Source organism: Heterocephalus glaber, unplaced genomic scaffold (assembly GCF_053883595.1).
Source record: "Heterocephalus glaber isolate CG9 unplaced genomic scaffold, H.glaber_assembly_v1.0 deba00001442, whole genome shotgun sequence".
Classification (NCBI taxonomy): domain Eukaryota; kingdom Metazoa; phylum Chordata; class Mammalia; order Rodentia; family Bathyergidae; genus Heterocephalus; species Heterocephalus glaber.
Window position 1 is genome coordinate 38,212,139 of NW_028258296.1, and position 15,598 is coordinate 38,227,736.

General features: G+C 30.9%; 1 protein-coding gene across 7 annotated transcripts in view; it reads right to left on the reverse strand.

Moving 5' to 3' along the window:
* Col11a1 (collagen type XI alpha 1 chain) overlaps positions 1-15,598 on the reverse strand; it is a 702,155-nt gene that overhangs the window by 88,199 nt on the left and 598,358 nt on the right. For all 7 annotated transcript variants that reach the window (XM_021247828.2, XM_004869152.4, XM_021247827.2 and 4 more), the window contains 11 exons: positions 15,416-15,469; positions 14,916-14,960; positions 14,629-14,682; positions 14,125-14,169; positions 9,368-9,421; positions 8,247-8,291; positions 6,514-6,567; positions 6,391-6,435; positions 3,476-3,529; positions 3,034-3,141; positions 1,074-1,127 (listed from right to left, as the gene is read on the reverse strand). In XM_021247828.2, the coding sequence (XP_021103487.1) occupies positions 1,074-1,127; positions 3,034-3,141; positions 3,476-3,529; positions 6,391-6,435; positions 6,514-6,567; positions 8,247-8,291; positions 9,368-9,421; positions 14,125-14,169; positions 14,629-14,682; positions 14,916-14,960; positions 15,416-15,469 (612 nt within the window). The remainder of the gene's footprint in view (positions 1-1,073; positions 1,128-3,033; positions 3,142-3,475; positions 3,530-6,390; positions 6,436-6,513; positions 6,568-8,246; positions 8,292-9,367; positions 9,422-14,124; positions 14,170-14,628; positions 14,683-14,915; positions 14,961-15,415; positions 15,470-15,598) is intronic.

A 15,598-nucleotide genomic window follows, 5' to 3' on the forward strand; every position in this document is an offset into this window, starting at 1 on the left:
AATCCCAACACTTGAGAGGCTGAGGCAGGAGGTTTGTCACCAGTTTGAGACCAGCCTGTGTTACATAGTTGGCTAAAGGCTAGAATGAACTACACAATGTCACCCGGTCTCCAAAATGAATAAATAAACAAAACCAAAACAAAAAATGAGATTTCAGTGGCATACTAGGTCAAATCATAATTCACCAAAAGCAAAAGATTCGACATGTCCAAACCTCTACAACCTGAGATGATTACCCTCTTTGATAATAAAAATAAAAAAGTCTTCCACAAATATAATTAAATTAAAAATCTTGAAAGATTTTCCTGGATTACTCAGGTTGTTCCTACATCCCATGATAAATGTCTTTGTAAATGACAGAAGAGAAGAGACAGACAAACAAGAATAAAAAGGTCATATAAATATGGGGCAAAGCCTGGAGTTACACATATTCAAGCCAACAACACCTGAAGCCAACAGAAATTGGAAGGGGCAAAGACAATTCCTTTCCTAGAGTTACTGGAGGAAGTGAAACCCTCCTGATACCTTGACTTTAGACTTCTGTCCTTCAGAACTGTGAGAAAGTAAATTTCCATGGTTTTAAGTCAAGTTTGTGGTGATTGGTTTTGTCAGTCTTAGGAATCAAATACTGGCAGAATGAGGGCCAATAAAGTGGGTAAAATTGTATTATTCTTCTTTCAAAAAAATCAAGTACTAATTAAAACCCTCAAGGAGATTTAATTGGAATCAAAAGCTGTTATTTGTCCTAAGTCATCATCCATTTTATAACATTAACATATTCTAATAGTCCTCCTTGGAAAAGTCCTCATTCCAATTACAAGTCAGTTGCAAATTTTGCCCTCCTTTCATGACTTTTCTCATAAATTGCTCCACAACATAATCAATTACACTCTCTAAGATCCCTTGACTCCAGATACTTACACATTCTACAATTTTCCATTGTGAAATTCTATTTCAAGTTCTTAACTTCTCTATCATACAAAATTTAAGCTTATCATAAAACTTTAGGAAAAATTTTCAGTGTTTTTATAACATACTGGTAAACTATAAAAATCAAGGTAATTATATTTCACCTTTTGACCTTGTCTTCCTGGATATCCTGGTAATCCTGGAACTCCAAGTTTCCCCTAAAATTAAAAAAAAAATTAATAACAAAAATAAATAAATAAATAAATAAAAAGATAAATATATGAAATGAATAAAGTGTGGAACTTTATAAAGTGTGTGCTTTATTTTCTGTAATAAGATACTTATAAAAGAATATGTAGTATAAAGTATTATGTTTTAAAGCCTTAAATATTAGTAAGCATAAAGTATCACATCAAATGTGAATTTTAAAAAATAATAATGGAAAAAAAACAGAAGTCTGAATTAGTATAGGAAATGTTAAAAGATTAACAGAATTTTATGAATAAAAAATCTTAATAAAGCAAGGCAAAGAATTAAGGACAGTTTATGAGACTTTTATTATAGCTTGAACAGAATAGTTGCCAGAGTTATGATTAATACTGCATAGATATAAGCAGTCTTCAGATGGAAAATATTCAAACAGGCCCTATGAAGTACACTTATAATGATGTAGCCTTGGATATTTAATTATACCTTGTTTTATGCCATTGATTGCAAGGTTTATGAAATTCTCTAAGTATGATCCTAAAGCTATCTATATTCTTTGCTAATTACTACAACAAAATGTATATGCTTATGTATTTTAGAATCATTTTAAAATAAATCTGGAGAGAAAATTTGTTTGTATTTTCAATATGGGGATATATAACTTCAATAAATGTATATGTACTAAAGAAATATTAAATATGAAGAATCATGAGATAGTTGAAACTCCTGATTCCTCAGAATAGTTTGTAGAGACCATTTACACATAAAAGTGGAGTTAAGAAGAGAAGACGTCCCAGGACAGCCCTAAATTATCAGCAACTGAGTACTTCAAATAGAAGTATTTGTTGTAAGTCCTTGTTTACCAGAATCTCTTTCCAGTGCTTAAATTCTATATTATTTATCAATCAAAAAATGACAACTTTTCAAACAGTAAAATTGCAAAATTGTCACGTGAGATAATTCCTCATGACATAAGGAAGTATTTTCTATTTGAGTAGCCACAGTCTCTACATCATAACTATGTAAAATATTTTCCTTCTCAGATAAGATGTTGTTGAGGAGGGAACATTACATTTTTCTTAAATAGCATGGAGTTTATTTTACAGATTAAGAGCATGTTCACTGTAGAATAAATATATTTATGTATCTATATCTCTGTATATGAAATCTATTAAAATATCAGGATATATTATTTATATTTAATTTTAGTGTACATAATGGGGGCAATACTTTCTTTAGATAGTTCTAGTGTTTTTCTCTTAATTAACTTCATAATATATTATAAAAGTTAAGCATATCACTAAATATTGTGAAACAATAACTTTAATACTGCCTATTTTTACACCAGAATTTAAATGCAATATTCGCAAATATTTTAGAGATGATGCATATAGACCAATATCTTTCAAACCAATGACTACTAGAGCTATGTGGGAATATTTCAAAATATATGATTGTATCAACACCAGATTAAAATTAAAATCTCTTGAAGACAGGCCTGAACTTATTATTTTTATAATGCTTATTCTTTGAAAATATATGTTGATGTAAAAAACAAGAAAATGTACATTTTGTTTTGAGACAAAGATGAATCTACTAGGTCTCAAACAATAAATAGGCCACATTGCTCATTGATCCTTTCATCTTTTAATAACTCAAATTTTCAACATCTACTGCTGAAGAAGACCTTTTTGACTGGCCAATCCTATACGACTGAGAAGAGCTGAGGTGCCTAAAAAATATGCAAGAGTGAAAAAAACCCCAATAAATGTGTTTGTCTCATGATAATACTCTAAAACATATACGGATATGTTTGAAATTTAACAAAATCTTCTAGCTCTCTAACCCTGATGTAAAACATTTAAAAATAACAATGAAGCATCATCCAATGGAGGATCTGTGAATTTGGTTACCAACCTTCTCTCCTGCTTGGCCAGGAGGACCTGTGTCTCCAGTTGGACCTGCGCGACCTTTGGGTCCCTCAGGGCCATCTTCTCCTCTTGGGCCTATTTGACCAACTTCTCCCTGATACACAAAGAAATCATATTTTTAAGTGATTTCTAAGATACATTTATGCATCTTAAAACATGTTTAGATCTGGATAGGCAGACAAGCATCTATATGTGTTCGTATGTGGGTTTTATAAAACATGAAAAGTTAACAATATCTAGAAAATAACTGATATTATACTATCTCAACAAAATGTAAAATGTTTAATCTTCATATAAAAACATGACTAAACGAAGTCTTAAATAAAAGACATTTTATTTATCCTGCACCTCTATATGTTAAAATAGGAAATATATATATATAACACACACATAATTTTAGCTTTAGTTCAAATCTTCTTTTTACTTACTCTATCACCCTTAAGACCCATGTCACCTTTGAAACCTGGAAAGCCATCTTCACCCTACAAATAGGTGGAATAAACAAAAGGTTAATCATTTCAAAGAATCTAAAATATGGCTATATAAAATCAGTGCTAATTATTAGGGGAAATTATTCTGAGGCATGTGGATCCTACTTATGAAATCTCCCCTCTCCCTATTCCAATTCTGGCACCCTTCCCATGATTCTCAGAATTCTCCCATCTTCCCAAAATTACTGGCTGAAAATTAGAGAATTTTTCACAATGTGTCTCCATTAAATTTTCTCTATTTCATGGAGGAAATAATCATTCTCTTATAACTATATGTATTTTTTGCTACTTGAATAAAGAAAATGTAAATATTTAAATAATTATCATTTTAACCTGCATTAAAGACTTGGGTTATGAAATGAAAAGTTTTTAACCTTAAGTTACTAATTTACACCTAAAAAAATTATATTGTATATTTTACATCATTGGCTTAGACAAATACCTTCTAGCTCAACTTGATCACTGTGTTATAACCTCTTTTCAGATGAAGAATAATAAACTAACAATATTTTTTGCATTTTTCGCATATTGTAGCACTATAGGCACAGAGCTGTGATACTGGAAAACAGGCATCTTTTAGCAAAGAAAATAGATATGTCTGTGGAAATTGTTCCTACCATTCCTACTGAAATTAGAAAGCTTTGTGAACAACCTTATTACCTAATTCTAATAAAAAATTAAATTTCAAGTGGATAATCATTCATGTATTCAAATACACTAACTGAAATATTACTGCATTCAAAGTTCTGCACATTATTTTGGTTTGTGTCTCACTAATAAACTGAAGGTAGAATATGTACAGTAAATTTTGGTACAAATGAAGTAGAATGTGTGTTCAGAGAAGAAAGACAAAATGATGACAGTGATGATGGTGTGGCGTGGTAAGGCAAGAACTCAGTGAAAGACTTAGCATTTTAGTTGCTAGTAGGAAAGGGATATAATTTTCAAAATATGAGGAAAGAACATATTAGTCTGGGTATGGAAACAAAGCTAAGAAGGACAAACACATACCTCCACATCCTACTGCCCAAATGACTTCTCTAAAACTGAAAACTGATCATATTTAGTTTTACTATAAAATTCTTCAGTGTTTCTAAATTGGTAATGAGTGCAACTTAATATAAGCTACTTCTTCTCCACCCCATGATTTAGCCCTTGTTTATTTCCTCAGCTCTTTGTCATGAGTCTCACTTCCATCCCCAAGACCTTGGATTGAGTTCTAGAAAAACTGACTTGCATTTCCATTCACAACACACCTGCAAAATCTTTCCTTCTCTGCCCATCCAATGATACTTTAGCCTTCTTTCACAACTCAGCTCCTGATATTTCTACAAACATTTCCCTGACCTCAAACTCCCTCCATTCTGTGCCCCAATTACCCAGTTAATATTTCAACAATATGCCTTTTTGCACTTAGCAGATCACAAGTGACTGCTTCCACAAAATGATAGAAGCCAAGAATCATGCCTAATTAACCATTAAGTCTTATGAGCTTAATGATTTTTTGACCTTTAAACCATGATGCTGAATGATCATTTACTAAATGAACATTTGGAAATTATCTATACCTCAGTGGGAATTTGGCAAGTATGTGAAGGTCCAGAAAATACCAAATACTAGGCAATTAAGGACATAAAACATACTGAAAATGTAATCCAAACCAGTTTTGTTAATTAATTCAAAGAATTCTGACAGGAACAGAAGTTTTCCTCTGGAGAAAAGCGCATTTTGAACATTCTAGTACTAGTAAAGTGTCTTGAAAGGAGCAGAATTCTTTCTGTAGAGGATGCAACTGAGGCTATCGATAGCTGAGGCTTATGAGTTGAAAATGACCACTTAATTTTTTATTAATGGTTGTGTTTATTACCCTCTCCCTAGAGAGAAAGGTAATTACACAGTTGCCAAGTTTAGTTTAAGAATATTGCACTCCATCTTAACTCAAAGGCTTATTGATAGTAATATTATGATGAAAATAAATGATTATCTTTTAAATTAGTACAAATATTAATACCACAAATAAAGTTACCACAGTTTATGTTACTAACTCCATCAATATGTCATACTATAAACCTATGTGTTGTTTTTAATTTTATGTAATTTTATAGTAAGAGTCCATTACCAATTTTGTGTAATGAAATTTCTTTTGAATTTCAAAGTAATCTTTGAAAGATTTGGGACTCTACATTCATATTAAACATTTACCTGTAAAAACAATCTCAATTTCTTTCTATTCAGCCAAAGCCAGCTAATCTATAAATGATTTATAAAAATGCCACATTCATATATAGTTTGAGATACTTTCTTCTACCTCTGCCTAGTTTTATTTTCATTTCTTTAATTAATAATTGTGCTTTCAATAGCATCAGATATATCAGCTTTCTTTATCCTAGTTGATTTATGATATTTCTAACTTATGTTCTACTTTACATTTATTTCACTTTAAGAATTTTGGGAATTTTAGTAGGGGAAAAAAGAATACACATTTTCTGTATTAATTTTTGGAATTCTAGCAGAGGAACAAGGAATACATATGCATATAAAGATATTGTCCAGCCCTGTAGTAACCTGATTGTGTACAAAGCTAAACACATGATGAATAAAGAGAAAAGGGATGCAGTACTAACTCTGTTTGTGACATGCATTTGCTTCTGTTCTATAATTTAGCCCTCATCTTAGGATACAAAACACTACTTTTTAAAACATTTCATGGAGATAGGGTACAAAATTAAACTCACATTGGTTAGTGTGTAAGTAATTACACAATAATCTGAGCAATAAAATATATTCTGATGAAATTCAAATTTATATACAAGATATATAGAAATTAAAATCAACTATTAATTATATTTTACCTTTTCACCTTTTGATCCTTTGAGACCCCTGACACCATCTGCTCCCTATGAAATAAATTAAAAGTATTAACTGATTACATTTCACATTGAAATGAAATAATATGTAAACAATTTAACATTTACCTTTACTCCTCGGGGACCAGGGTAGCCAATAGGACCCTGTGGACCAAGAGGACCCTGCAAAAAATTGATTGCAATTTAAACAATTAATACATTGAAAACATTACTCTTTTACATTCTATAATTTTGCTTAACAACTTCAAAAATTTTTAATATTAATATTTGGTAAAGATTTGGGGAGAGTTTATTTTTAAGTGTTAGATATGATTAACAATGTGATTAGCACTAATGATTCTAAATTCATGTATATTCATGGTAAAAATGAGTTAATTCTTATGGTTTGCATGAGGTTTGCAACTGCTCGAGTGGTAGAAGGTTGATCTCCAGTGTGGTGATGTTGGAACATTTAAGAGGAGGATGCCCATGAGAGGGGCTAAGGTCACTGGCAGGTGTTAACATAGTTCTGCCTGCTGAAGGGATTCATGTATTTCTTAAGGGACCCTGGTTAATTCCTGTCAACACAGATTATTATAAATGAGAAAGCCAGGTCCAGTCCTGTCTTATCTCTTGATTTCTCCCTGTTGTACACACTCTCCACAGAGGCCAACTGACATGTAGTCACACAATCAAAGGAGCCTACACCAGAGGTCAAATTGACCACCAGAGGTCCCTCAATCCTAAGTCTTGAAGTCTCAAAATATGAATTAAATAAACCTATTTTTATGAACTACTCAGCCCAAGTAATTTGTGCTAGCAACAGAAGGCAAATACAATAGCTAAGCTGGATATAATTATTAAGTTAGTAAAATAATGTGGCTAATCAGATAATTAATATCAAACTTTTTAACTTGAAAAAGTTCTTTGGGCCTAGTGTCTACAGTAGATATTTACAGGTTAACCAGCAGAACTGAGTTCAAATTAAAAAGTTATATTCATTTGCAGCATTCCTATCATGAAGATTATGATCCAAATTATACATTTTCCACAGTTGGTTTCACTTCTCTAGTACATGTAAAAGAAAGAACATATAAAACATAACATTTCTACACTAATGCTGAGAATTTTAATGCTATTTTAACAACTCAAAACACAAGTGTTTCTATCTTTGCTACTGTTATCCAATATAGTACGTATATTGGACAAAGTTTTTAAAAATTTTATTTAGATATTTTTCTAATCATTGTTATTAAAAATAAAATATTCTCTTAGTTAAAAGTTACCAGGAAGTAATGAGATAAAATAGGGGTTACAGAAACACTTTAATGATTTTCAGTAATTTTTGACAGTTGCATTATTATAATTATGATCATTTATTCAATTCATACTATTTATGCAGAACATGGATGTACTCTTGACTATGAGAATATTTATTAAAAAACAGAAAATACAGGGCTGGCTATTTAGCTCAGTGGTTCTGCAGCCTACCTCATAAGCACAAGGTCCCAAGTTCGATCCCCAGTACCAAAAAAAAAAAAAAAAAGAAAAGAAAAAAGAAAATACAATCTACTTTGTAAGTTTAACAATATAAAATTAAAAGTTGTCTATCTAACCCATGCTGGTTTATTATACCAAAAATAATTTTTGCAGCATAATTTACATTAAAATATTAGAAAGTAATTCTTCAGAAAGTAAAAACATACAGAGATAAAATATTCTCTTGCAGTTTCTAATATTCATATCTCATTGTGAACATAGGAAATACATATATATATTTATATTATAAAGATAGCCAATTAGAGTATATTTTTCTTACTTATAAGCTGACAGGACATTTAAATAGATACTATGCAACCTACCAGAGCACCCTTTTCTCCAGACTGGCCTTCTTTTCCAGGGTGACCCTGTATTTAGTAGAAATGTATACTGTTAAAATTCAATATCATTGGTAACTTGTAATACTAGGAAATTATTTCCTTCAATTTAAATCTATTAAGATCTTATATATTTTTCAACAAATACTGTATACTTTTTCTTCAACATTTATACCTTTAAATAATACTGGAAACTGTGGCATTTAGAAAGAAACATAATAAGGTTTGTTTCTTCTTTAAATATTTGTTATCCTTCAAAGAATTCAGGAAAATCATGTAAAACAATGCATATTGTTTATTAATAATTTAGCCCCATTCTCAATAAATATATGTTCATTTGTGTTTTTGTATCAATCAAAGTAGGATGCATGCATCTTGAAAAGGTAACAAAAACATGTAAATGAGAAATCCGAAAACAGCAAGATCATACACACTAACAGTATTAATAATAAAGTTATTGAGATTTAGTAGAGACAAGATAAGAAATCTCATATCCTGGCTCTCATAAATCTGAGTAGTTTGAATTGAAAAATTCATAAATAACAATAATTTTAGAATAATAAAAGTACACATAGATTTATAGTATTTGTTACTATGTGCTGGAAAATAATATTGCTATATTCCTAGAGAAAGAGGAAATTTCTAAATCTTGAAGAATTTTCAGAGAAATTGAGAATATGTATGATTGTTGTGAAACTGTCTGAGACTCTTAGAAATGAAAAAAGAGAGTAAGATGGATAAATGCTCTGAAAACAGAGAGACACAGGGAAAAGTAAAAATCATGTAAAACTTCAAGTTTGCCAAGGAAAATATGAGTGGATCTTTCTTAGCAGAGCTAAGGGCTCATAAGGAAGTAAGAAAATAGTGGATTCTGGGATGCTCTGGTGGGCAAAGCCAGGATGAGTTCATCTAGAGGCCATTGTGAGCTCAAGAAAGCTACTGCAATATAGAAGTGACCTGTTGAGAAATGGTGTTTGAGAGAGATCAATGTTTAAATGTTTCTTCCATTTAATTTTATTACTGACTGCATATATTCCTACAACACATGTAAAATCTGTTTTTAAAAATAATATAGAAATTTTAATTATTATGTAACTATTACTTACAGGAGGCCCATCAGCACCAGGAAGCCCAGCAAGACCTGGTTTTCCTTGTGGTCCCTGATGAAATAAGGTAGGAAATATTTTATTTTAAAAAGTGAAAATAATGACTTTGTACATAGAAATACACTACTGACATTTTTAGAATGAAGCAATGCTTCTATACATGTAATAAACATTTAAATAACTTTTTAACATTTCATGTGAAAGAAATGGTATATAAAGAAGAATGAAAAATACATTTAACAGATATGAAAAATATGCTAGTTTTTATCCTGTTGGTGGTCCTAAATGTATCCTTTATAACTTAATAAATTAGTTTTTCAATGCCCCAATAAACAATATCTTAGAGAATAAAAAGGAAAACAAAGATTAAAAAACTACTGGCTTATAGTATTGAAGGGATGGACATTAGATATTTTCATCAGCAATGTTAAAATGTGTCAATTCAAATGCAGTCATGAGTCCTAGAGAACTGTACTAGTCAGAGCAGCTAAAAATTTCCTATCACTTAGTGACACCAAAACCATTGTAATGTCATAATGTAACTCATTATTCATGTTTGTGGTGATGTTAAACAAATATGCTGTCAGAGGGATCAAAATATTGTAGATATAGTTACAGACACAGTATAATTCTTAATAATGATAAAAGTGGCCATATTGCTGGTTTATGTGTTCACTATATTATACTTTTTATCATTAAAGTATACTCTTTCTATATATACCAAAAAAAAAAAAAATCTACCACAAAACAATTTGCTGATCTGAGTGTGGCCTAAGTTTAGCGCTCTGAATTTGGAGAAGAAGGGGATGGGGAGGGGAAGGGGAGGAGGAAAGAAAGGGGGAGCAGGAAGAGGAGAAGAGGAAAGGGAGAGGGAAAGGAATGGAAAGAGGGAGAAGAGGGAAAGAAAAAGAGAGAAAGAATATGCTATACTGTACTGTGCTGGCAGCAGCCTCACACATCTTCGATTTGCCATGCTTCTTGATTACAACAACAGGCGACATCAAGTGACTGACCTAGTGCATCTAGGTTTGCACAAGTACCTGCTGTGCTGTTGGCATTAAGTTGAAACTGACCAATGATACATTTCACAGAACAGTTAAAACCTTGACACCTGACTATAATTCCATAGTAATGATGAGAAATGCCAGTAATTATTAAGATATTTGAAAAATATGTTATTTTTATAGTTATTCATAGGATATGAAGAAACATCAATCTATTTTGCGGTTTGAAAGTACATAAACCAATAGGCAACTAAAAAACAACAAAAAGGTAACTTTATTCAACAGATCACTAATCTGTGTATATCCACAGAGGGATTCAAATTTCATTAAATTTGACCATTGCTAAGTTTGGATGCCAAGAATCAGCATCACAAGAATTATATCCTTTTCTTGGAAGAAGACCAGAAATTTTGCTGAGAATATTAACTGTCTCAAGTCCCCAGGTACAGCTGTCTATTGGTCTATTTTTTAGCCAAGACTTAAAAACAATTGAAAGGGCAGAGATATAACAGGAACTCTAAATGTAAAGCACAGTTGTACATTTTTCTATTCTTAGAGAGTATTTAGTATAATCATTGTATTCATGTTGACTTATATTGCAGAGGTTTACAGGAAAATATCAGTTAAATGAGCATGCCACAAAAATTAAAATGAATCTTTGAATTGAAAAATTAGACTTTATAACTGAAATGAATTAAATCTCATTTAAAAGATTTAAAATTTTCAATCTTCTTCACCAATCTACAAGCTCATATTCAATCTAGTAATTTAACATTATGTAATAATTATTGCTAATTTAAATGGTAGCATTTTGCCAATCATTTAAATTACCTTTTACTGTCATTCTCATTTCTTCAGAACATAAACACAAAGGTATCCCATTAATTACTATCATCCGCAGATGTAATATTTCTATGACAATGGGTTGGTGAGCAATAATACATGGATTTTATGTTGGTATATATTTGAAAGTAAACAAGAAATATTAGAACTCTTGTACTATAAGATGAATTTTTAATCAAATTGAAATCAATTCATCTCTTTAAAATATGAATTCTATGACAGCAGAATGTTTCTCCTGCATTTTAAATAGCTTGCTATTTCTTTAGTGGTGTAGCAGTAAACATGAATGAATATCATATTTCTTAGATTTTAATAAAATAGTAAAAACTTATGGAGTGCTTCTGTACACTATGTTAAGTAATTTATATGCATTTTCCACTTTTCTCAATGAATTCCATGAAATAGTATCATGTGTTAATATGCGACAGAGTTGCAATCTGAATGAATCAGATCCACAAACAAGTCCTGCTAATGAATATTATTTTGTGTCCTACTATTTTATATAAATGATATGAATGCTAAACTCATAAATCACATGAAGCATTCAATGTATTTGTTAACAATGTCAAAAAAACACAATATATTTGCCTTACCAATTTTGATTCTCTAACTTAAACTTTATGAGATATTTTATCACAGACATAATAAAAACATAGATTACACAAACTTAATATAAATATATATAAATTCTTAAAAATTAAAGGTACACTACATTAATTAAATTACATGTAAATGTTAGATTCCACTGGGTAACAGTTAAGAATTACTATTCACTAAGTTGTGGAAAACAAAGCTCTTGATCCAGAGTAAACAGATCATAATATATTATAAAAAATTAAAAATAAGAGTCTACTTTTTGATGTAAATACAATACAAAATATATACGATAGATACCATGTAAGTAAAATATATATCCTTCATATTCTTGAGTTCTTGTCTCTTTTTGATGGAAAAGATTATCTCTCAATTTACAAATTGAACATGTTCAGATGAGAGAACAAAGAAGTATGTACTTAAGACAATTCTCTTCTTACTACCAAAAGTAGTATGAACCAAATTTTATGTTATCTTTAGCTCAATAAGGAAATTATGGATATGTCAAGTTTCCCTAAAAGCATATGCCTTTTAACAATCCAGTGTGAATATGACAAAAATCATAGTAGAATACAGTATTTAGTAGGTACATGATTCAAGTGCAATTTATAATAAATACAGTATGATTATAAGATAATATAAAATATAACAGTAGGCCAGAATATAATTTCCAGATTTAAAATCACTTTCAGAACCTTGAATTCATAGGACATTTTCTAAGAATGATTCTATACTGAGACAGTACAGAAAACATCCTAGAAAATAAAATATTTCAATGATCATTTAAATGAGACATGTTAACTCTCACAACTCAGTAATTAGATAAATAATCTAATTAGAACATTATCTGGGAATTTAAAGAGGCATTTTAACAAAATGTTATAAAAATGGCCAGTGATCATAAGAAAAGGTACTAAACATCACTAAAGGTTAGAGAGATGCAGTTAAAGCCACAATGATATACTATTTCACACCATGTGGGCATAATATAGAAAGATAATATCAAGTATTTATTAGGCTGTGGAGAATCTAATATACTCACATATTGTTGGTTGAAAAGGAAAACATAATAAAACCACTTTGGAAAACAGTTTGGGAGTCTCTTAAAATCTCAAACATGCTTTGTATAAGAATGAGCACTTTTAAGTATTTAGCAAAATCAAATGAAAACAAATCTGTGCAAAGATTGGCATGTAAATATTTTCACCCGCATTAATTTATGGATAAAAGATAAAATTGTATGTAAACTACCCATATGACCATCAACTGCTAGATAAACAGAACTTAGAATGTAATACTATCTGGCAATAAAAAAGGATCAAAGAAAAAAAAAGGATCAAAGTACCAATATATGCTGTAACATGGATAAATTTCAAAAGCATTATAACAAATAAAAGAAGCTAGACATAAAGGTCCTGTATTGCATTCTGTCATGTGATTCAAGCCACATATTAAATTTATTTGTGCATTTTATTTATATGAAATATTCAGAAAAAGCAAATCTACACTGACAGAAAGCAAAGTAGTTCTTGTCTAGGTCTGGGGTTGGAATCAGGGACTGTAAGTGACACAGGATTCTTTCCAGAGTGATATAAGTTATCTAAAAGTTAGGTTGTGGCACTACTCTGAATTTACATGTACACTTAAAACATGGAACTTTGGAGGTATTGAGATCATACTTCAATAATGGTGTTTTATTTTTTAAGTTGAAATGTTCATAGAAATCCACAAAAAGAAGAAAAAGATTTTACAAAGAGCCAGCCAACAATTGCACAGTAACTACAGTGAGCAGGAAATACTACTCTCAGGGAACCTGGCAGAGATTAAAAAAAAAGATATCTCTCTAATTAAAGATTTATTTTTGTTTTGATCCAGACATTGAGTCATTGTATGATATATATATGAATAAATGAAAATTTATATATGAAAACTGGTTCACAATTAACCCTTAGTCAGATCATGCTATAAATCCTTTGCCACAGTCATATTTTTTAAGTAATAAGAAAGAAAGGAGAGCCAAAATAAAGAGAAAATAGTCACTCATATCAGTAGGTTTCTGAAATTAATATAGCTTAGAATGTCATATTTGGAAGCTGTCTAAATGGTAACTATGCAAAAATTTTATCATTCATATTTTAAATATATATTAATAAATTCTATTCACACTGTATTGTCGAAGTTTAAATTCAGAATAATTTCTTATGTTCTGTGCTATCCAAGTATGTATCAAAAGCAGAAGACAGCCCTTATACCTCCCTCATATTGTTAACCTCATACCTGTTTACCAGAGATTATTACAATAACAGAGTAACTTACTTTTTCACCAGGAGGACCAATTGGACCTTGTGGACCAGGAAGACCCTATTTTAAAAGAATTTATTTCATGTTATGAATCACAAGAATACACTTTCTGAAAAGTAAATTATGAAGCCTTGATTGCACATAGAATGAGCTTTGGACATCTATGTAAAAGTATATAGAATCCTTCCATTATCTGGAAACTTTTGGAATTCTATGAGGAGTTTTACACAAACTACTTTATTTGCAGGCAGACTGTACTGCGATCCTATTCAGTACCCTCCTGCAGGTGTTGGGATTCATTCTGCATTTTCTGAATGCTGAATGACTGATTTTTTTCATGGAAATGGAGCCTCTGCAAGTTTGCTCAAATTAAAGATAAGAAGAAAAATATTTCAACATTAACATTTTCAACATATTTAGCCCTACTTAAAAAATTTTGAGACTGTTGATTTTTGTGCAGAAAAAAAATAATACTATTTTACCCATTACCTCAAAGGAGCTGTAACTGCTTAGACTTACTTGAGGTCCTGGATTTCCTTGCTGACCTGGAGGTCCAGGCTCCCCTTGGGGACCCTGCATCAGAAAATAGAAAGCCCTTAATATAGCTATTTGTACAACATAGTTTTTCTCTTCTCATCTGAAAAATAGCCCCAACTTTAGTTTCCTATCAAGAGAGTCTAGAAATATTAATGCTAGCAGTTGCTACTGTATTTAGCAAACTGTCATATAAATGTTCATTTTAAGTTTAACTGCACAAATGTTAGTGTTCAGACTACAGAAATGAATTTAGAATGTTTGCTACATACCATATTCCCTTTCGGTCCAGGGGGGCCATCTACACCTGCGATGCCCTTACATGGAGAAAAAAATGTTATGTTTGTTTAAAATTTTAAACACTAAAAAAAAAAAATCAAAAATCCTACTCTAATAACATGACATATACTTGCCCAACATGACTGAAAATCTTTTTAAGGTTAAATTAAAATGGGGATTTAGAGTTAATGAAAATGAGGCATGCCTATACTATCCTATCTATGTCCTGATTGGAGATAATCTAGCATCTTTTCACATGGTGATAGGTTTCATCATAAAACCCACAAGACAAATAAAATAAAAGGAAGAAAAGGAAAATACCAGGAAGGGCATGATCAGTTAAACTGATAGGCAGCATCCTTCGAATTAAACATAACAAAATGTTCAGTGCTTGGCTCTCTACTAAAAGGATTTTTTTAATGGCTTGTCAGTTTTTAAAAGTTTGGCAACAAGCTTTCCCTAGAAAATCCAGAATGCTCCCAGCAATACATACAGGCTGTCCGGGAGGTCCAGGAGTTCCTCGTGGTCCCAGCAATCCTCGTGGGCCCTAAGAGGGAAACAAAGCAAATGCATGTTGTCATAAGAAATGCCTTCAAAACTTGCTTCTTCCTTTGAAAAAATCTGAATATATTACTTAGGGCAAAATATTTGCACATCTTCTCTTCATACGCTAAAA